General features: G+C 35.8%; 1 protein-coding gene across 13 annotated transcripts in view; it reads right to left on the bottom strand.

The window, feature by feature from the left end:
• LOC115219624 (intersectin-1) overlaps window positions 1-24,987 on the bottom strand; it is a 424,167-nt gene that overhangs the window by 171,648 nt on the left and 227,532 nt on the right. For all 13 annotated transcript variants that reach the window (XM_036509616.1, XM_036509621.1, XM_036509620.1 and 10 more), the window contains 5 exons: window positions 24,222-24,249; window positions 21,554-21,675; window positions 19,562-19,690; window positions 16,872-16,947; window positions 11,151-11,324 (listed from right to left, as the gene is read on the bottom strand). In XM_036509616.1, the coding sequence (XP_036365509.1) occupies window positions 11,151-11,324; window positions 16,872-16,947; window positions 19,562-19,690; window positions 21,554-21,675; window positions 24,222-24,249 (529 nt within the window). The remainder of the gene's footprint in view (window positions 1-11,150; window positions 11,325-16,871; window positions 16,948-19,561; window positions 19,691-21,553; window positions 21,676-24,221; window positions 24,250-24,987) is intronic.

Raw genomic sequence — 24,987 nt, forward strand, 5'->3', positions numbered from 1 at the left:
TGGATTGTAAAAATATAAATTAAATGCCTATGTATTATGAGTGTGAGTGTTATTTATTCAATTATATATCAATTACAATTAAGAAACAACAAAAGAATTTTAACAGATACAATAATTAAGTGTAATGTACAACTATCACATATATATATATATTTCTAATTATGGTGACCAGTGAATAAATTTCACTGTAAATAGATATATTTGCAAAGGCCTGGTAAGTATCACCACTAGCTAGGACATGCTACCCTGGACTGACGACGGGCAAGACCCAGAAACATGCATGTCTCCAGGTTGTTAGTTCTGGCTGGTGGGGGTGCTTGCCTCCCCATTGCAAATATAAGGACACAGCAAATGTGTCAAAGCCGACAGGAAGCGTCGATGCTTCCTAGGGCTATATAGCGGTGATGTAATTCCCTTTACGGGACTGTCACGTTATGTTGACTTTATACAACCACTATATATATATATATATATATATATATATATAAAGTACATGAGTAAAGGGTAAAGACCCCCTTCGGTCAGGCACTGACCATGGGTTTGCACCTGGAGAGATACCCTCTGAGGCACAAGTCTGGGCAAGGTTGTTTTATGGAAGACCAGCAGTCGCCCATGCATACCGGCCTCCCCTCTCCACGTCACCGATGTTGTTCAAGGGAAAGGCAAGGGCCGATACAGCTTGGCACCTGTGACGTCGCAACTCATTTCTACAGCTGAGTGAACTGGAGCAACGTGAAATAAAGTGCCTTGCTCAAGAACACAACACGCAGCCCGGTCCGGGATTCGAGCTCACAACCTCACGATCGTAAGCTCGACGCTCTAACCACTGAGCCATTGAGTATATATGTACATATGTTATCAGTGAAGACCTATTAACCAGCTAAAAATACAAAAACAGCTAAATTCACTTTCCTTTTATTCCTTATGATATCAAGATGTTTGTGATACCACTGCATTCTACTCCTTGACACAGTTCCTCAAGCATTCATAGTTTAAACTATATAAGTAACCAGCTTATAGTGGTGTGGCGAAAAATTTAACATCCCAACATGTAAATGGAAAATAATTATAAAAGCTTTTGGGTGTTTGAAGATGGCAAAAATGAAAAACAATTGCAACACAAGGTCACAGCTCAAGTCACTTGCCTTTCAAGTATCTCTCTCTCTCTCTCTCTCTCTGTCTTTTATACATATACTAGCAGTATCGCCCGGCGTTGCTCAGGTTTGTAAGAGAAATAACTATAAAGCATTTTTAGAGAGTTATAGCCAAAAAATAGCAAAAAAATGGGAAAAATATGATGGTAAATTTTTTTTAAATCGTTGACTCATCGTAGACATTTTTAGAGAGTTACTTCCCTTATATTTAAAAAAATATGCATTAAAATGGAAAAAAATTATGGTAAATTATTTTTAAAATCGTAGACTCATCGTAGACGCGCGCTAATACCCAGAAGGGCTCGATATGAATCACGACTATAAGATACCCAGTTTTGGTTAAACTGCACCGCAAAATGTGGGAGTAGTTAGGAATCTAAATCGGAGTAGACAGACACACAACCTTACTTTTATATATAAAGATATATATATATGTATGGCTGTGTGGTTAAGAAGCTTGCTTCCCAGCTACATGGTTTCGGGTTCAGTCCCACTGCATTGCACTTTGGGCAAGCGTCTTCTGTTATAGTCCGGGCCGAACCAAGCTTTGTGATTGAATTTGGTAAGGGGGGAGTTACTGCCGTGTGTGTATATGTGTGTGTGTGTGTGTGTAGGTAGGTACTTGTGCCTCTCCGAGAGAGAGAGAGATATATGTATACCCCACCCCCCATGAAATGGAATTTTTGTTACTTCATTGGTACCAAAGGTGTGTCACATCACCATCAATGCTGAAGTGCCATTCATATTTTGAACTGTGGTTGAAAAATGAGCAGACCTCTGCCAACAGGAAACTTTGAGTATCAGAGAAGAAACAAAAAATATATTGTAAAGAACTATCTACACAATTTACCATTTTGAACATGAATTCTTCCAGTTGATTGCCTTATACACACACACGCACGCACAATGAGAGCAAACTAACAACTACTATTTATTGTAGTATCATCTTCTGAATTCCTTAAAATGTTTGTGTGTGCGTGTGTATATATATATATATATATATATATATACACACACACACACATATATTTACATGAACAGATACACCCACAAAGATTACATACACATGAAGATATATTCGTTAACAAACGAGTAGGATCCAAAGGTATGGCTTAATATATTTGGAGTGGGAGCAGGGAATCAAACACCAGAACAAATAGGTAAATAAAACAGATCAATGATAAAACATAATTAAATAAAAAAAATTAATAAAAATAAATATGGATAGATCAAACAAAACTTTTACAATTGAATTTATAAATCTTTGTCTTTCCTTTGCGTTTTTCATCACCAATGCTTTTCTGTTTTTGATTTCTCTCTCTCTCTCTCTCTCTCTCTCTCTCTCTCTCTCTCTCTCTCTCATTTTTGTTATTGTTGTTGTTTTCTATATTTTATTTCTTTTAAATATGTACCAGGCTAATTACATTTACAGGTGTATCTGAACTGGACAGGCTTAAAACCCTTTTGCTTTTTAATTTAGTTTTTCTCTCAAGTACCAAAAAGGAAAAAAACAAAAAAACAAAAGGTGTATTCATAACCCCTTGATGTAACTTAGCACCAGGTCAACAGTCAACCCCGATTGACACCCAGGCCTATAACTGACTGCATTCTGGCATTGACCATCTTGTCCTTCTTTCAGGTATTGCATATCAAGGACTACATTATCCACTGTATCTACATCTTTTCACAATGGTGGAGTCTATGTAATTCAAAGTAAGATTCAACTACTATTTCTAATTAGATCAAATGCTTATGTGTCTGTACCTTTACTGGATTTCATAGGTTTGATTACTTATTAAGCATGGGGCAGGAACTCATATCTACATAGAGAGTCATATTACTCTTCATGACATCCATGCCTTTCTTGATAGCCAATGGCATTAGCAAAATGAAGTAGAGTGAACTGGCTTTTAGTGGCTTCAGTTAAAACTAGTCTGCTTGCTGTAGTTGCATCCCCTGGCATTTCCTTATATTCAAAAATGGGGTGGCAAGCTGGCAGAATCGTTAGCACACTCGGTGAAATGCTTAGAAGTATTTCTTCTACCGTTACGTTCTGAGTTCAAATTCCGCCAAGGTCGACTTTGCCTTTCATCTTTTCAGGAACGATTAAATAAGTACCAATTACGCACTGGGGTTGATGTAATAAACTTAATCCCTTTATCTGTCCTTGTTTGTTCCCTCTATGTTTAGCCCCCTGTGAGCAATAAAGAAATGAATATATATATTCAAAAGTTTCTTCTATTCAAAAGTACTTGCCAGCTGGTCTGTTTGTGTTAATTGTTGTCTCTGCTTGGGCATGTATTTGTGTGTTTAGATCTATCAATGTAATTAGGTTATCACCATAATTTAATTAATTAGTTGTTTCTGTTTCTGATGTCAGTATTATTCTATCTTATAGCTTATGCCAACATTCCATCTTTTTTACTTCTTTTATGGTCTTCTAAATAATAATAATGATGATAACAACACACATCATCATTTTAACATCCACTTTTCCATGCTTGCATGGGTCAGATGGAGTTTATTGATGCAAATTCTCTACAATCAAATGCCCTTCTTGTCACCAATCTTGCTTGTTTGCAAGCAAGGTCATATTTCAGCGTAGCCAGACATCTTTTTGCAGAATACTGGAAATGAACAACACTGCTTGTATGACAGTGACACTTGTTTACAACTATGTCATGAAGTCAAGACTAAGTTACGAACACACACACACACATATATATACACACACACACACACATGCCACCAGCACCAGCTACCGCTTCGAAAAGAGCCAAGAAGGCTTCCAAGGCCAAAGCTTCACGTCCCACAGGAGACAAGAAGCGCAAGAAGAGGAAGGAAAGTTATTCCATCTACAACTACAAAGTAATGAAACACATATATATGCATGTGGAAAGAAGCTTGCTTTCCAACTACATGGTTCTGGGTTCAGTCCCACTGCATGGCACCTGGGGCAAGTGTCTTCTACTATAGCCTCAGGCTGGCCAAAGGCTTGTGAGTAGATTTGGTAGACAGAAACTGAAAGAAGCCCTCTGTGTGTGTGTGTGTGTGTGTGTGTGTGTGTGTGTGTGTATGTGTACACACACACACATATTAGATTGAATAAGATAACAAATCCAAGGCTGTGAGAAGTTTCCAGAACATTTATAATGAAATAATCTTACAACTGAAAATATTTGAGTTCGAATTATTGTGGAAAAGACAGGGAATATAGAGGGAAATAAGAGAATTAAAGTAGAAATAAGATATATAAAAATATTGTAGTTGCAGTTCCATTATTCGAAAAAAATGGTGTATAGAAGTGGTAAAAAAGTTTCCTGTACATGGTAAGTTCCAAAAGCAGTTCATATTTAGTGATTTCAAAGCATGGAGCCGTGGAATCTGCTGTAAGACTATTTGATTATAAATATCCTAAAAACTCCTGACAGCCTTGGATTTGTTATCTCATTCTGTCTAATATATACATATGCATGCTAATACAAGACCCACATTAAACTCCTCACTTATACCATTATCGAACCAAGAGTTTAACCACAGTCTATCCATAGCACTTACTTAGCGCTACCTGACACTTTTGGGGTCTTCTAGACGCCAATACCTCACATACCCTCGGTATATATATATATATGTATGTATGTATATGTATGTATGTGGGCCTTTGCATCTGTGTTTGTCCTCCCCACCATCGCTTGACAGCTGATGTTGGTGTGTTTATGTCCCAAAATTTAGCAGTTCAGCAAAAGTACTAGGTTTACAAAGAATAAGTCCTAGAGTTGATTTCTTCAACTAAAGGTGGTGCTCCAGCATGGCTGTAGTCAAATGACTGAAATGTGGAGTAAATATATATATATATATATATATATATATTATATATATATATAGAGAGAGAGAGAGAGAGAGAGAGAGAGAGAGAGAGATAGATATATATACAACAGGCGTCTTTCAGTTTTCATCTACCAAATCCACTGACAAGGCTTTGATCTGCCGAGGGCTATAATGGAAGAAGCTTGCCCAAGGTGTCACACAGTGGGAGTGAACCCAGGACCATGTGGTTGTGAAGCAAACTTCTTACTATACAACCATGCTTGTTTTCATATATGAAAACAAAAAAAATGAATAACACTCAAGCCAAAAGAAAGAAACCTCAAAATAACAGTCAAATCTCCCTCAAAACATACCACACATATTCCAAATGTCTTACAGAAGGACACAATCAATAATGTAGTTACAGATGCGTTAAGTCTAATTTGTAAACATGATGGTCATAGCCTTTGATCATAGGTCTGCTCAGTCAAGGTTGACCCAGGGCTAAACATCAACCCTCTGCTGAATTAAACTGAATATGGAGCCAAAACAGGTTTCAGAAATCTGGTTGAAGGCATACTGGGGAATTGCTAGAATTCCTTTCTTTTATGTTTTTAGATTATCTATTAGGACCGCAGGCCATTTCATACATATAGAGAGAGACAAGGCCAAATTTTGATGGGAAAAAATGTAATTAATTTAATTGGTCCTGTGGAACTGCTGGAGACCTATATTATTACTGATTGGCAGAATCATTAGAGCATCAGAGGACATGCCTTGTAGTTTTTCCTCTGGCCCTTTCTGTTCTGAGTTCAATTTCTGCGAAGGTCAACTTTAACTTTCATCTTTCTAATGTTTATGTTAGAGACAATTGATAATTATGATAATAATTCATTTTCATTCTGGCACATGGCCACAAATTTTGAAGGGAAGGGCTAGTGCTTAACTGGTACTTTATTTTATCAAACCCCAAAGGATGAAAGAGAAAGTTGACCTCAGCAGAATTTGAACTCAAAACACAAAGAGCTCGAAGGAATTCTGCTAAGCATTTTGTCCAATGATTCTGCCAGCTTGCAATAATAATAATGGCTTCAAATTTTGCCACAAGGGCAGCCATTTTGGGGGAGGGGATATGTCAATTACATTGACCCCCAATGTTCAACTGGTACTTAATTTATTGACCCCAAAAGGATAGCTGACCTCAGCAGAATTTGAATTCAGAACGCAGCAGCAGATGAAATACTGCTAAGCATTTCACCCGACATGCTAACAATTGTGCCAGCTTGCCACCTTAGCTTGCAATAATAATAATAATAATAATATTTGATGGCATGCTCTGCTCGCTCACTCAATAATAATAATAATAATAATAATAATGCAAGCAGTTAGAATCATTAGTGAATTGGAGAAAATGCTTAGTAGCTTTTCTTCCAGCTCTTTACATTCTGAGTTCAAATTCCACCAAGGGCAATGATAAAAAATGAGTACATAAATACCAGTTGAGCACTGGCACTGAATTGACCAACTTACCTCCTCCCCTAAAATTGATGACTTTGTACCAAAATTTGAAATTATTATTATTATTATTATTAGCATTATTATTATTAAAGTCTAGACAGAATGAAAGGCAAAGACAGTCATTTTGGCAGAATTTGTATTTGGAACCAACTAAACTATAAAAAACTGTGGCATTTGTGTTCTAAATACATTGGAGTTCATGGAATAAAAATTTTAAATAGTCAAACTACTTGTTACAATGAACAACAACAGATTAAATAAACAACAGTTGTTGCTATTCTTATATTCCAGATTGGTGGTGCAAACCCAATAAAGTTATCCACTAATTCCTGGGATTGGTTATAAAATTGAGAAAAGACAGAAAAATCCCACACAATTCAAAGATTTGACATTGTCTTACCAAAATTGTTTCACTTTTTTTTTCTTTACAAAACATTATTTATATATACATATTACTCAGAAGTAGAAAAATAATTCTTGAAAAGAAATAATAAATTAAAGAAACCAACAAAATTTATTAAAAAAATATTTCAAAGCAATGAAAAGAAAAAGGGAGGGAAAATGGAAAAAAAAAAAAAAAATATTATAATAATTATAAAAGTAGTGAAAATAGAGAGCAAAATTCACCAAGCTAGTTGTCTGAGTACCATTTAAAATATTTCTCAAGAAACTGGCTTAGAAAAACACCAAGTAGCAAAAGTTGGAGCATGAATCTAGATTATTACGATGGAAAAGATCTTTGCTTCAAATTGTTCTATGTAGAGGAGAAGGAGCAGCAGAGAGAGCAAATGAGAATGAGTGATATCAATAAGACCATTAACAATGCAAATGAAAGAAAATGGTTCAATACCTAGGTCAAGAAAAATGAAATTAAAAGCCTTATCATGGATTGGGTTACTTGTGAGATAATCTCAGTTCTACAGCTTCTTACTTGATGACTTCACTGTATTATGAGAGAACCAAAATCATGGTTATGTGGCATATGTACTCTTTAGCATTTAAACCGGCCATATCAGGCTGAAAATGTCCAGATTTGGTTTCTCACATCTACCCTACAATGTCATTCTAAAAATATACAGTTACATCATTGAAACCTCAAAGCAACAAAATAATACAGGATTAATTCAAAGTAATGTGAATAAACAGGCATAACATTTGACACAATAATCTGAATGCTAAAGGATTAAAGATTTTCATTATATTCCATCTCTATATATATAAAGCTGAAGTTGTCTGTGTATGGCAGATTTGGTAGCCTTCAACTAACACTATCTCCTCCGAGACTCTGCGGCGCAAGTTGACCAAAATTGAGAGTATGATAGAAGAAGGCTTGCTCTTCCTTCTGTAGAAGAAAAAATTCAAATCGGACCATGTTAACACCAAAAATTATTTACATCAAAAAGGTGCTTTTTTCTATGAAAATCCCTATTTTTTACTGCTGTGTCGCCATTTTTCAGTGTATTTCAACCAGAAAAATGTTCACTTAAAGAGAATAATAAGCTACATAATGCAAAATTTTTACTTTTCAAAAATTCCAATTCTAAAAGGTCGAAACAAACCCGAGTAACACCAGGCGATACTGCTAGTAATTCATTACATTCCATAATTAGGGCTGCTCAAAGTGTAACACTGAAACTTGTTTTGGTTCAATTAAGATCCAGTTTTGTTCCATAGCTAAAGGTATTGTACAAAAGCAGTGTTTCTCATAGGAACGACTGTGAGGATTGAAAAACAAATGGCTGGGCAAATTGTCAGAGTTAATAAGAAGAAGAAAAAAAAAAGAAACGAAATCAAGATAGTTTGAAACTTTTAAACTTGACCAACAACACAGCTAAGAAAAAAGAAGGCAATGGATGCAAAATCTAATTCTGACTTCTCATTAATAAATGGGTGGGAAGTAAAGAATTTTCAGTAATTTAAGGAGTGTGGCTGGTATGTGTTAGACTGAGAACTACATATCTGAAACATAACACTTGAACATGTAAATGTCTTGATAAACTAATATAAGACTAATATTACAGATGATGACTTCTAATGTTGACCCACGGCTAGCAATTTTATGGGGAGGGTAACACGTCAAATAAATTGCTTTCCTCTACTTAACCTTGGAAAGATGAAAGACAAAACTAACTCCAAGCTTTGAACTCAGAACACAAGGAATCCAAACTAAGTGAATAATAATAATAATTCTTTCTACTTCAGCACAATGCTGCAATTTTGTGGGATGGGGCTAGTTGAATACATTGCCGCTAGTTCTCAACTAATACTTTATTTTATCAACCCCAAAAGGATGAAAGGCAAAGTTAACCTCAAGGATATTTTAAGGCGGCGAGCTGGCAGAAACGTTAGCACGCCGGGCGAAATGCTTAGCGGTATTTCGTCTGCGTTACGTTGTGAGTTCAAATTCCGCCGAGGTCGACTTTGCCTTTCATCCTTTTGAGGTCGATAAATTAAGTACCAGTTACGCACTGGGGTCGATGTAATCGACTTAATACCTATGTCTGTCCTTGTTTGTCCCCTCTGTGTTTAGCCCCTTGTGGGTAATAAAGAAATAGGTATTTGAACTCAGAATGTAAAACCCAGATGAAATGCCACCAAGCATTCTGTCCTGCTAACAATTCTACCAGCTTATTGCCTTAACACTAGTAATAATAACATTGCACACTGAGTGCTGCTGTAGCATGGGGAACATCATGGCAGAGACGAGGTTATGTTACTTTGAAAGTAACATAATCCTGAAATGGCAATATATAATATTGTGAGAAATCGTCTTCATTAATTTTATGTTTACAATATATAACAATATTTCAGGAGATGTTAACGATGTTCCACAAGAGAGATAACTCCCTATCTACAAAATCAGTAATGCATCTCAGAATGTCACAAAATATTCAACCTATTCACTACATATACATGGCATGACATAGACCCCCATGACATTCCCCAGCAAGCTTCTCAGGCTTATAGACATTTCTAATAAAGATTAACTTTATAAATTTATTGCCCATTAAACTCTTGGATTTACTAAAACTTCAGTGAAAGTTATTCATAGCTAATAATGGGAGATGAGATGTGATTAATTATATAACAGCTCCAGTCGTTAACTGACACCTAATCTATCAACTCTAGGATGACAAAAGAACAAGGTCAGCCCTGGCAAGATTTGAACTCAATTTGAACGTCGAATCATGACGTCAGTTCTACATTAAATGTTTCTTATATCCAGCACTTTATCAAAGATTTCTGATGCTTAACCTTTTGAGACAGACGGTGTTTTGATATGTATAGCCAAAATTACCAAAATTTTTTTCTACAGAAAGACAGTCTCTGATCAGCAATTACAGTTCAAAACCAACCATTCACATTTGTTCCACTGGCCAATGGATCGGGCTCAAAGTCCTTTCAGCTTGTATCACTTCGGCTGGATCTAAGAGGGTTAAAGACAGCCATAAATGGTTGAGAAAAAGTATGAGGTGTACTCGACAGGCACCATTTTGACTGGTACTATCAATTTTATAAATCCTGGAAGGATGTCTGCAAAGTCCAGCTCAGAATTGAGGGACATAACTAAATAACACAAAGCATTTTGTCCAATGTCCTACATAAAGTATTAATTACACATTAGCATACACCATATATATATATTTTTTTCCATTTTTATCTTCTTTACTTGTCCCAGTCATATGCTGGGACACTGCCTTGGAGAGTTTTACTTGAACAAGTTGAACCCAGGAACAATTTTAAGCTCAGTGCTTATTCTATCAGTTTCTTTTGCCAAACCACTAAGTTACAAGGACGTAAATATACCAACACTGGTTGTCAAATGGTGGTGGAGGGGAACAAACACAGACACACTACACACACACACACACACACACACATACACACAATGGGCTTCTTTCAGTTTCCGTCAACCAAATCCACTCACAAGGCTTTGCTCGGCCTGAAGCTATAGAAGAAGACACTTGCCCAAGGTGCCACACAGTGGGACTGTACTCGGAACTATGTGTTTGGGAAGCAAGCTTCTTACCACACAGCCACACCTGCAACTATATATATATATATGTATATACTGTAACAAAATTCTCTCTATTGCATACACTATGTATCATTGCAATCACTTAGTAGCATACATCATCAATGACATTAATTCATCAAAACTAAGTAAACAATATCTTTGTGTTACGATTTTGGAGAGAGGGAGAAGGGATAGGGCAGTGTTCTTGTCCTTTGCAGGCCATCTCTAATTAACAAGGCTAATGCAGCTGAAGCCCATCATGAACATCTGAAAGAAATATATAGGCAGAGCAGGGACTGAAAGAAGTGGGTCTGGTTTGAATACTTCCCAAGGATCAGGTACTGGTGATGTTAAACAAGGTAGCATGTTAGGTCTACCTCTCATAAAGGTTATTATAATTAATGCATGAAAAAAAAGCTCCTTTTTACATAATCATTGTTTTGTTTTTTTGCTATTTTGTGTAAGGACAAAAAGGGTCCTTTTAGTTGTCTAAGAGACAGGCCACAAAGAGGGGTGTTGGAAGTTTTATGGGAGCTACAAAATAATTCTCTCACAACTTAGCTGGAGTGTGTAGCACAGATAACTAGGGGTCATATTAGAAATGGTACCCAAGCACCAGACACCAAAAGAGGAGGAAGAAAAGTTTCACTTACAAGAGTTAGCGACAGCGACGTAGTTGGATGGAAATACACCAATCATTCCATTTAGGTCGCCTTTCCACCAATCGGGGTCATCTTTGTTGATAACATTGATCACATCATCTTTCTGGAATGTCAGCTCATCGGAATTCTGAGCTGTATAAGGGTACATACAGGTAACTTGTTCAACTGAAAAAGAAGCAGAGAGAGAGAGAAATGAAAGAATTGGCATAAAACAGTCTACAGTTTCTGAATTAATTTATATCATACAGTGTGTGTATATATATATATATTATATATATATATATATATATATATTATATATATATATATATATATATATATATATATATATCATCATCATTTAACGTCTGCTTTCCATGCTAGCATGGATTGGACGATTTGACTGGGGTCTGGCGAACAAGACTCCAATCTGATCTGGCAGAGTTTCTACAGCTGGATGCCCTTCCTAACACCAACCACTCCGAGAGTGCAGTGGGTGCTTTTACGTACCACCAGCATGGGGGCCAGTTTGGTGGTACTGGCAATGGGCACGCCCAAATGGTGCTTTTTACGTGCCACTTGCACGAGAGCCAGTCCAGCGGCACTGGCGACAACCTCGCTCGAATGTTTCACGTGCCACCAGCACAAGTGCTAGTAAGGCGATGCGGTAACGATCACACTTAAATGGTGTGCTTAATGTGCCATCGGCACAGAGGCCAGCTTGTTGCTCTGGCAACGATCTCATTCATATAGTACTCTTAGTGCTCCACTAGCAACAGATGCCAGTCACCGATTTTGATTTCGACTTAGATTTCACTTCCCTCAAATGGTCTTCGCAAGCAGAGTTTAAAGTCCAATGATATATATATATATATATATATATATATATATATATACAGGGTTGACCAAAGGTCACCCAACAGTAAATCAAAATTCCATAAATACTACCAGTAATTCTGTATTAACTCGAATGGAAAAACATGTCACTCAAGAAGCACTTTTCATGATGCATCATATTTAGATGCTTTTATCAAATTCATTCAGTTGTTAAACATAAATAAATCTTGGAATTAAATGGTTTTGATTTACTGTCAGCTGACTTTTAGCCAACCCTATATATATATATATATATATATATATATAAATTTTTTTCGTAATAGGATAAAAAGCCAAGGCTGTGTAGATTTTAGAACATTTATAGATAGGTCTTACAGCTGTTTCCAGGATATTTATTATATCCCTTCATTGGAGATGGTGTGAGAGGATGGTAAAGTTATAGTTAATTTAGATAAGATACCAAATAGAGAGTGAGGTAGAGGAAAGAAAATAAATATGAGATTTGTAGGGATATTGTATTTGTAGATTCATTTTTTAGGCAGAATGCTATACATATAAGATTCCAATACCTTATGAGTAAAATCCAATAGTATTTAAAATATATATATATATATATATATATACACGCACACAGAGACACACACACCAATGATCCACTGAAACGAATTTAATGTTGCAAAAATAAATACATATTTGTCTAATAGTAATATAAGGTGTATGGTATCCCTTAGTGAACAATTAACATAAGGGAGATAATCATTTCTTCATAATATTTAGCAGGATAAGAAGTTAGAATTTGAAATTAAAGATTTAGGAAAGAGAGGTATAGCATTGAATACATATATTTAATTTTTTTTTTTTTGCTTTTTCTTGTTTATTATGAAGTTCTTAACATTTTTAGTCTGTGGTAATCATTTAAAGCACTATTTCATTCTTTTCAGAAATCATTAGCATGACATAAACTAAGATGTATTAACTAAACATTTTATGAAGCCCGAGTTTTCTTATAGGTGGAAATTTATTATAGTTTTTTTTTCCATCCTTTCTTGTTTTATCTTTTTCTGCATAGAGCATTAGTAGTTTGGCAATAAAGAGAGAGAGAAAGGAGAAAAAGTTTTAAGTGTCTACATAGAAGTCTAGCAAAACTGTTTTCATATAAAAAATCAACTTTAACTCTTAGCCTGCAGAAAAAGTACATGACTGTGTATGTATAAAGAAAAAACCCAAATAGCCCTTGAAAATATTCACATAATATATTATTTGAAATATACTGTTAACAAAAGCTCAAGAGAAGATATATATATATGCTATTAGACATTAGATATAACATCTATACTGTATGTTGATGCCTAACTTAGAAACAATGCCACAAAGTCTGTGGGAGGAAAGACAATTAGATGAACTCTTGTTAATTAGCAGGTACATATTTTATGAAGGTGGAGAGAGCTCTAATCAACTTCTCTCCTACAAACTCAGTGTATCAAAACATTCAATACAGCCAGAACACTAATGTAACTTTTGCCTGAAGAAATGAACACATGTATTAATATTGCCCTTAAAATCCATGGAGTTTGCAAATCATTCTTCTAATAACCTTCCCATAAAATTACTCTGAAAAATGAGAACAATAAGCAGTAGCCAGAATAAATAGTATAGGAGCTTTTTATGAGTGCACCCAAAAACATTTCACATAAACAAATTTAAAGGATATATATATATATATATATATATATATATATATATATATATATATATATATATATGTATATATATATATATATGTATATATATACTTTATTTAAAGCAGCAGAAAATTCAACAAAACCTGTTACTCTGAGTTTCCCGTTGCCGTTCATCGGACAGTTTTTGCTAGAATTCTAGCAAAAACTGTCCGATGAACGGCAATGGGAAACTCAGAGTAACAGGTTTTGTTGAATTTTCTGCTGCTTTAAATAAAGCATATTACTCTACCACTGGTAGTTGAGTACTCTTTTTTCCACCTTGTTTCACATTTATGTGTTTACTCCGGTATATATATATATATATATATATATATATATATATATTTAAAAATTGAGGGAGATAAATTAATATTAATTTTAATATCAATTTAAAACCAGTAGTCCAGCATTCAAAAAATCTGAGGAGTCAGATTATATATATATATATATATATATATATAATTAAATGACAAGGGAACAAGAAATTATGTGATGAACTTTATAAGCTTACAGCTGTTTCTGCAATGGGATTCAGTGCACTTCATTTTTAAAGCTCCAAAGAAGCTGTAAGGTGATGCAGAAGCACACAGCTCTGGGTTCATTGCATCATATAACAGATACTATAATAAATAAGCTAATGAAATTCACTACACAATTTCCAGTTCCTTTGTCATTTATTTAATGTCATATTATACTCTGTACTTGGCTAACACTTTATTCTGAAATATATGTATACCGAGTTCTAACACCAGGTTATCAACATCACTATGTCTAAGTACAATATTAAAGTGCATATATGTATGTGTGCTTGCTTGCATGCATGTGCATGTATGTATATATATATATATATGTGTGTGTGTGTGTGTGTGTGGAAGCACATGGCCTAGTGGGTAGTGCAGCGGACTCACGGTCAAGGGATCGCGGATTCGAATCTCAGACCGGGCGATGTGTTTGTTTATGAGCAAAACACCTAAGCTCCACGTGGCTCCAGCAGAAGGTAATGGCGAGCTTCTACCGACTCTTTTGCCACAACTTTCTTTCACTCTTTCCTCCTGCATCTTGCAGCTCACCTGCGATGGATTGGCATCCCGTCCAAGTGGGGAACCTATACACCAAGGAAACTGAGAAACTGGCACTATGAGCCAGACGTGGCTCGAGAAGGAACAAACAATATACATATATATACATATATATATATATATATATATATATAGTTTCTATTTACTAAATCCATTCACAAGGCTTTGGTCAGCCCAGACTATAGCAGAAAACACTTGCCCAAGTTGCTATAAAGTGGGGCATGAAACCAAGTGGTTGGGAAGCAAGAAGCAATCTCCTTAACCATCTAGGATTAAATCCCGATCCAACATAGCAGCTAAGTGAACTTCCCAACCATGGAATTAAGCATGTTTTTGCTTAAATCTGTCAACTCTGATCCAGTGAATTTATGATCAAAGGAATTCTAGCTGTAACCATCCTGTGATACACCGAAGCCCATGTCATCCAATATTTTCTTCTCTTTTTTAAGAGAGATGTGAGTGCTATTTCTAACAGGTCAAGCAACCAAGTAAAAGATCCTTTATTTTCTCATTAAGTACGAAGGTGATTCCATGACATCTAAGAGGGAGAGTGAGAGAATTCAACTGTGATACTTTCGTTTAACTTTCAATCTTCAAACTGTTGTGCACGCCATATTTTGGCAAAGCTTTTACAACTGGATGCCTTTCCTATGGCCAACCAATTTACAGCATGGACAATTTATCATTCAACCAACACCACAGACATTATTTGCTATCGGACTAAGAATCTCCCTCTATTTTGTATCAGGTCTTATTTAGGCTTTCTGCACTCTCAGATGAGCTGCCTAATATTGAGGCTTACAGAATCCACACCGTTTACATTCCTTCCTTCCTTAATGTGACTTTTATAACTGAATGCTCTTCCTATCATCAACCACTTTACATTGAGGACTGGGTACATTTAATCAGTCTCCAGTACCAGAAAGATTCTCTGAGCCAAGACCAAAGAATCTCCCCTCCATTGTATCAGTTTTCAGTTAGAGTTACTTCTCTCCAAGTCAAGTTTCCTTCACTCTATCTAGCTTTCTATCTATCTATTTCTCTGTCTATGTTTAACAATTTATCTATATCTATCTATCTATCTATATATCTATCTATCTATCAAACTATCTTTCTATCAATTTGTATCTGTCTGTCTATCTAGATGTATTCATCTATATCTGTCATCTATATTTATCTACCTACCTACCTAAATATGTTACAATTTGTGGCTGCTCATGAAATAGTAACATACCCAGCTGTATATAGCACAGGCTTTTCCTGTCGCCCTGACTGAACATTAATAACATCAATGGTCTTTCAGGCAGGACCATTCTAACTTTTCCTCAGAATTGTTTTCCAACATGTTTCCCAATGTGTCTTTTCTTTTTTAAAATAAGTGTGTGGTTTGAGGAAGATTTGGTTGCTACTAGAGCAACTGAAAGCAGCTCTGTAGAGGATCCCTCATTGACTTATAGTAATATCAATTATTTTTAAGCATTATGTCAAGCCTGAGCCAGCAGACTTACAAGCAAAAATCTTTCATCCCTCACTGTCATTTTGACCTCAGTTACACACTAACTAAACATAGATGCACATAGAGATATACGCATACACAAATGAAGACACATACAATAGAAATACAAAATGGCTGACGGTTAGTAAGGAGAGACACACAAATAAGAAAGAAGAATGCAAAGGACCACTGATGCGGTCACAGGAGTGTGACGAAAGAACTCTGGCCGAAATAAGATTAAGTTTAATGTAAAAAATAAATAACACTGAAGCAAAGTAACACCAAACATATAGTGCATGTGTTTTTATTGGCTAAACTGGCAAAATGACCATTCCAAAATACAATATTAGTTAAAGAATTATCTCCCTTAGTTACGTTTATAATTTGTTTTGTAAGATTCCTGAAGTGAAATCTGTGTTGAAACAGATATTGTTATATTTTAGGATGATATATTTTTCTTCTTTTTTTTTTTTTGCCAAATAATCACAGACGTGTGAGGTTATTTGGCAAAAACAAAAAGAAAAGGAAAGATCAGCCTGAAATATGACAAACAATACCTCTTTCAGTTTACTCATAAACAATGAATGTCTAGAATACTTACAGTACTGTTGTGGAGCAGGAGCAGGTATGACTGTTGCTGTGGCCAGAACTGGAGCTGGCGTTCCTGTCCTACTGCCCTGGAAAATAAAATGAGGGAAAAACAATGTTTTTTTTTTTCTTTAAAAATCATGAAATATTAATTTAAATAAGCACTTTAAGGAAGAACTATCGACACTAACTCAACTTGTGTCTTGAGATGGCCAACTATGATATCACAAAATGACAAACTATAACAGGCTTCTAATAGAGTATCAATCATCATCATCATCATGGGTTTAACATTCACTTTCCCATACTTGCATGGGTCAGATGGAATTATATTTCACTGAGTCAGATTCATTTACAGAATATTGTAAATGAGTGACTGTGCTTGTATGATAGTGACACATTTACAACTATCATATCATATAAAGACAAGGAGACACAAACACCCACCTATTCACATAACTACATATATATATATGAGAGAGATTACCCAATCCACTCGCAGGGCTTTGGTCAGCTTGTGGCTACAGTAGAAGATAGTTTCCCAATGTGTCATGCAGTAAGACTGAACCTGAGACCTCATAGTTGGGAAGTGAACTTCTTAATCACACAGCCATATGTGTAACTATATATATGTGCGTGTGTGTGTATATATATATATGTATGTATGTATGTATATGAATGAACTGTTAACAAAACAACTTGTAGTACAGAAGTTAAAAATGGATAGAGAATATATGAAGATTATTTAAATTTTAATACATACTCTCATGCACACAAACACACACACACACACACACACGTGTGCGCGTGTGTGTGTGTGTATATATATATGTATATATATACATATATATATATATATATATACTCTCTTTTACTTGTTTCAGTCATCTGACTGCGGCCATGCTGGAGCACCGCCTTTAATCGAGCAAATCGACCCCAGGACTAATTCTTTGTAAGCCTAGTACTTATTCTATCGGTCTCTTTTGCCGAACCACTAAGTTACAGGGATGGAAACACACCACCATCAGTTGTCAAGCAATGTTGGGGAGGACAAACACAGACACACAAACATGCACACACACACACATTATATATATATATATATATATATATATACATACATATATATAATTTTAAATTAGCATGAAGCATAAGGATGCAGGAAGCATCATTCTTATGCTTCGTGCTAATTTTAGATTTTATAAGCTTTATAATGCTATTAAACCTGTGAACCACCTATTAAACCTGTGAACCACTGTTAAAATTATCAATTAAAAATATTCACTACAGATAATATTAACAATAGTAACATCTTATTTCGAATGTAAACATTCAAATATTTTGCTGACACACACACATTTAACTGGCTTCACAATTGGTTTTCAAAAGTGTGTCAAAAACTGTCTTTTTAGGTCATTGCTCTAAAAATTGTTTGTTTCTATAGAGAGAATGTGGCTCAAAGCACTTCATTAGTTGAGGGTGGTCACATGGTGAGTTAACTGAATTTTCAGTTTTCCACTATATCAGTGTGTCAAGCTGTTTATCCAGTAGCTATTTCATATGACAGTTAGAACAATGACTACAGAAGGTGTACGTTTTTGTCGGAATTTAGTATTGTTTTGAGATGAATGATTTGACAGGATTCAATGGGCCAAGGACTGCATCATGCTAGTGTTTCAGTTAACTGCTATAATGTACTACAGAGATTAAGTACAGATTTGTAAGTCAACACCACATGTTACAATGAATGTAAACAATAGGCACAGGAGTGGCTGTGTGGTAAGTAGCTTGCTAACCAACCACATGGTTCCGGGTTCAGTCCCACTGCGTGGCATCTTGGGCAAGTGTCTTCTGCTATAGCCTCAGGCCGACCAATGCCTTGTGAGTGAATTTGGTAGACGGAAACTGAAAGAAGCCTGTCGTATATATGTATATATATATATATGTATATGTATGTGTGTGTGTGTGTTTGTGTATCTGTGTTTGTCCCCCTAGCATTGCTTGACAACCGATGCCGGTGTGTTTACGTCCCCGTCACTTAGCGGTTCGGCAAAAGAGACCGATAGAATAAGTACTGGGCTTACAAAGAATAAGTCCCGGGGTCGATTTGCGCGACTAAAGGCAGTGCTCCAGCATGGCCGCAGTCAAATGACTGAAACAAGTAAAAGAGTAAAAAGAGAGAGAATGTATCAGCTCAATTTGTTCATGGACAGAAAAGCAGGAAACAGCTACAAAGGAACATTTCAATTCTTGATTGAAATCTTTTCCGGCTACTAAGACTGCATAATATGTGGGGTGGAGGGGCATACTTAGCAAGGGTTAACAGCTACTGTTGGTCAAAGTGTCTGCCAGCCATTAAGTGGAAATTCAACCTTCAGAGGCAAATTTGAATGTGAGCTTCCTAGGGAAGCTTTTCACAGAATGTTAGGCCAGGTATTTTGTAATGAACACTGACATAAACATTTAAAACAGTATTTACAAAGCTGACCTTCTGCTTGTGCTTTTAACTTCCGTTTGATATCAATAGATCCAGAAAAATATGACAGGCAGCAAAGAAAATTTCGTGTGAGGAACTTTCATAAATTCTAATACATTAGACGTGATTTAAAAAAAAAAGGATTATGTTCCATGCAGACATGACATAAAGCTGCAAATAGATCAACAACGTATTATCAAGAAATTAAATATTATGCTATAGCATACCATGGTCTGCAGCTGAGGGCTAGGAGACATCCCTTGATGGTGATCAGGAGTTGATCGTGCACTAGAGGAGCCAAGCAGTTTCACATAATTTGCAGGAAACCAACCCATCTTTCTTTTTTGACCGCGGGCCTGTAAAAAAAGAACAAAAAAGCAGAAAGGAATTTATTAAAAGCATTTAGCAATGAAAATGTTGGTAAATATACACATTAAGTCTACCCTTCCTATTTCCATACTTTCTTCCAGAATATCTTTCACTGGTGGCCATTATTATTGCCCCTGTACCCCTTCAGCCACCCACCGAAGAAGCGTCTACACTTTTGCTTGACCTGTTAAAAGTAGCAGCCCAACCTCCTCAAATCACATCTCACCATCTTACAAAAAAAGGGAAGACAGACACAGGTGAATGTTGATAAATCCTTTGACTCCATGAGGAATAGAGTGCAACAAAAAGAGAACTCAATCTCAATCTCTGACAATCCATTGCAGTTGTCCCTCACTGTCACCATCTGTTAGTGCTTCAGTTTCAATGGACCTTCTCCATATTACTTTTGGTCTGTCATGCTTCCACCTCCCTTGAGGTGTCCATTAGAGAGCTTATCTTGTAATGTTGGAAGTAAAAGTTCCCATTGGGTGCCCTGCCAAACCTATTTACTCTTCTTGATCTGAGTTTCAATAGGTAGCTGATTCACCATTTTTTCACAAGGCTTTGTTTGTAAGTCTGCCTTGCCGTCGCATCCAAAGGATGTTCCAGAAGTAAATGAAAGGAAACAGCACTGGGAGAGTGAACCTTTGGTTAGAGGTTTGCTGGACCAAAGTTAATTTGGGGTTAATTAACAGTAGCAGCAGCATCACTATGTTTAGCATGTATTTTAAGTTCATTTATTTTCTCTTCTAAACTAACATGTATCTCAATTACAGAGTGTCATCAGCACCATTTCATGACCATTTTCCATAAAGCCCTGGGTTGAACAGTTTGACAGGGCTTTTGTGGAGCTGGCAAGCCAAGGAGTGCGCCAAGCTTCACTGCCTTCTTTGGCATAGTTTCTATGGCTGGATGCCCTTCCCAATGCCAACCACTTCACAGAATGCACCGGTGCATTTTACATAACACTGGCACCAATGTGGTCACCAATGTGTTCTCAAGTCATCTTTGCTCCACTTCCGTCACAGAGTCCTTTCTTTCAAAGGTATTGTCTGTCTAACCTAGTATGCATTAACCACTTACACTATGCAGCATCTCCACGTTGTACCATACCAACAGAGCCCTAACACTCAAGTAAATATCAGACAATTCCCCAACACCATTCTCAATACACTAACACCATACCAGCACAACACTAACACACCTGTAAATATCAGTCGATTCATTAATATCATTTTCGATCTACTAACATCATACTAAAACAACTTTAACGCTCCTATAAATATCAGCCATTTCCCTGACACCACTTCCAACCTTTATCATTATTAATGGTAGTCTCAGCATTACGTCCATTTTCACATTCTGAATTCAAATTCTGCCTAGGTCAACTTTGCTGTTTCTCCTATCAGGGTTGATAAAATAAGTACCAGTTGGACTTACTGGGGGTAATGTAATTGAGCTACCTCCTCCCACAATATTGCTGGCCTTGCACCAAAATTTGAAACCCTTATTAACGGTGGTCTCTCAAGTCAGAGAAAAGACAGTTCTGTAATTTCTTGCTGAACAACCTACACAGATGACTTGTTTATAGTTGTCAAATGTTTGTGTAGTATATGAACCTACTTCCCTTCATCAGACAGACATTGCCTGTACCAGTGCACAATGTGTAAGACATCAGATGCCAAAGTGATCACAGAGCAACATGGGAAGTGTTTTGCTCAAGAAAACAATACACAGCCTGGTCTGGGAATCAAACTCATGACCTTGAGATCATGAGTGCAATGTGTTAACCACTAGGCCATTCACTGACACTCAATCTGTTAATGCTACAAACACAGCTATTGTCTTACCTGCAATTCACCTTCCCACCAGCCACTTTGACTCTTCTTGCGCACCTGTATCAACTGGCCTGGCTGCAGGGACAGTTGCTCAGGGCCAGTCGCAGTATAACTGGCAATCACGGAAGCAATTTCTGAAATTTAAAACAAGTAAAATAATATTCAGGTGAAGGGTGGAAAAAAAAAATTAGCAAGAAAAAATATAGCTTTGATGATTACAAGGAACACACACACACATGCATATAGGTATATAACTGTGTATATGTATAGCCAAATGTGTGCGCATGTGTGTAGATAGACAAACAGATGTGAATTTGTGTACATATATACAAATACATGTGTGTGTGTGTATCAAGAGAAGGAGAGAGAGAAATGTGTACAAATAGATGTGTTTATGAATATGCCTGCATAATTATATATGTTGGTATATAATTATTTATGAATATACACACACCAATATGCATACATTTTAATACTTTAGTTCTATATTACAAAATATATTATAAAATAAGTTGAATAATTCTTCAAATTCACATTTTTGCATAAAATGTTGAATTGTATCAGTTTTTTAATTTTTTTTTTTTTTTGCCTCTACATGGTTGCTTGACTTGTTGGAAACAGCAGTCAAATGTTTTTATTGCTTTAAAAGGATTTTTCTTAGTTTCATAAGTGATGAAAAGCAAGAAGCTGAATTGGAGGTTAGAATTGCTGATTCTGGCACAGTAATGCACCAGCCACAGCATTTAATCATTAAGAGAGGAGAGGATCGTTAAGGGGAAAAAGAGGGAAAAAAAGGGCAAATCTCCAATCTTCAAATCAGTTTTTGTGTTTACCATCACCTATGGTCAAGAATGTTGAATAATAATGGAAAGAGAATGATCACAAACACAAGTGGCCAAAATGGAGTTCCTCCAAAATATCTCTGACATAGCATTTCTTGACAGGGTGCATAGCTCAGAGAGCAGGGAGTCTCTCCAAGTTGAGCTGTTATTTCTTTGCATTGTGAGGTCCCAGCTCTGGCACTAAGGTCATGTGATTAGAGAGTCATATATAAGATTTGCAAGACAGATCCTTCAAGTCAAGCTATCCAGCAGGAGACCTAGGGGTAGGCCAAGAATGTGATGGTTGGATGATATCCATAGTCTCAGTTGGACATGCTTGGAAATCCAGCTGGAAAACATGTAATGACATTTGCTTCTGATAGGATCCTATGGAGGAAGTGCCTGAGGACTTTACATCCACAACACTCCCTGGAAGAGTAGGCAGAGAAGATGGATGGATCAATAGTTCTAGATGCAATATGCCTAAATAAAAATTGGGATGGGCATAACTGGTACATTTCCAGTCATAAGGTCAGTTTGGTCAGAGCTGACCTCAAGCTAAACAACAACCAAAAACATCCTTAACTTCATCATCATTGTTTGATGTTTTCTTATCCCAATTTAAACTAATAAAGCTTCAGTTTCTCAGATCTGATCTACCTGCTGTAAAAGTTCATGTATAATGTACTTCCTGATTTTTGAGGCCTAAATTTTCAAAAAACCCATACACAGTGTTTCACAAATGCCACAAGATTAAATAATCTACTACAATCCAATATGTCAGTTTTTAATATTCCACTTTGTATAAAACATATATAGGTACTGGCACGGCTGTCTGGTTAAGAAGCTGACTTTGCAACTATGTCGTTTCAGGTTCAATCTGAGTAGCACCTTAGCCAAGTATCTTCTACTGTAGCCCTGGGCCAACCAATGCCTTGTGAATGAATCTGACTGGTAGACGAAAGCTAAGTGAAAACCAATTATGTAATTGGGTATACATGTGTGTGTATGTGTGATACATACAGGTAAATAAACTCAATGGAAAACAAAACAAGAAAACCAGCAATCTTTTGAGGTGTGTTATTTTTAGTTTGTTTTTAAACCTCCCAATGTTTTCCTTACGCTACAGTTGCTTTCACTAATTTCAACCTACTTTATGATTTGGCCTCCTTCTTATACAACTTTAATTTATTATCCAGTGTTAAAACATTTCACTGTTTACCCAAATATACTTCCTCCTAAAGTAATATTATACAGTTTAGCTGCGCTTTCCAGCATAACCCTGAAAGTCCCTCTAGATTGTTCCTCTTCCATTCTTTGACTCTTTGTATAAATATTTATGGTCGTTAATGGTTCCAGTCAGCATCTATGAATTACCTTTTATCGTTTACCTTTTACTTGTTTCAGTCATTAGACTGCGGCCATGCTGGAGCACCACCTTGGACAATTTGTTTTAGTTGAATGAATCAACACCAGTACTTGTTTTTTGTTAAACCCAGTACCTATTCTATTGGTCTCTTTTGCCGAACTGCTAAGTTACCAGGACATAAACACATAAACACCGGTTATCAAGTGGTGATGAGGGACAAACACAGACACAAAGACGTGTGTGTACACACACATATAAATATATATATATATATACACACACATATACATTGTATGTGTGTGTATATATATATATATATATATATATATATATATAAACATCTAACATTAGAATTAGACTTTCAAATTGCTGCATGCTCTAATTATTTCAACATTGTTAATAGAGAAAAATCCAAATATTCATAAGAGAAATTTGAAAAGAATAAGATAAAAATATTCTACAGTGTTTGATTAAACAAAGAGAGACCCACCTGGCTTCTTACTCTGTTTCTGTCCGGTCTAAAAAGAAGATAAATTAAAAATGAAAAAAAAATTATATATGTTAGTCAAAGAATTCAGTTTATATAAGAAAATGTTCTTATAAAAAGTAACAATAATTTAATTTTAAAAATCCATAAAGAAAAGCAAAAAAAATATTACAAAACACATGCAAACACCAACTGAGAGAATTTAATTATATTTATACACTTAGTTTTTGTTAATTATATATGGTTTCCAGTTGGAGTCTGATAATTATTATTATTATTATTATTATTATCATCATCAAGTTGTTATCATTCTGTTAGTTAATCAGTAATTTCTAGTTAGCTAGTTAGACTAACAAAACAATACTTCAGTTTCCTTCATTTATGTTATGCATTTTCTAAAACAACTTATTTTATATATATATATATATATAATATATATATATATATACACACACACACACACATATATGCTTATGTGATGTGTGCGTGTGTATGTGTATTTATTTTGGGTAATCTAACAGAGACAACAGATGAGTGTTCTGTAACTTCTTGCTGGACAACCTGTGCAGATGACTTGTTTATAGCAATCAAATGTTTGTGCTGTATGTTAGCTCATTCTCTCCATCAAATCAGATGCTGAAGTAACAGCAGAGCAATGTGAAATGAAGTGTTTTGCTCAAGAGCACAATGTATCACCCAATCTGGGAATCAAAAGCATGATGTTGCGATCATGACTGCAACAGCTGAAACATTAGGCCACTTGCATTCA

Source organism: Octopus sinensis, linkage group LG15 (assembly GCF_006345805.1).
Source record: "Octopus sinensis linkage group LG15, ASM634580v1, whole genome shotgun sequence".
NCBI lineage: Eukaryota > Metazoa > Mollusca > Cephalopoda > Octopoda > Octopodidae > Octopus > Octopus sinensis.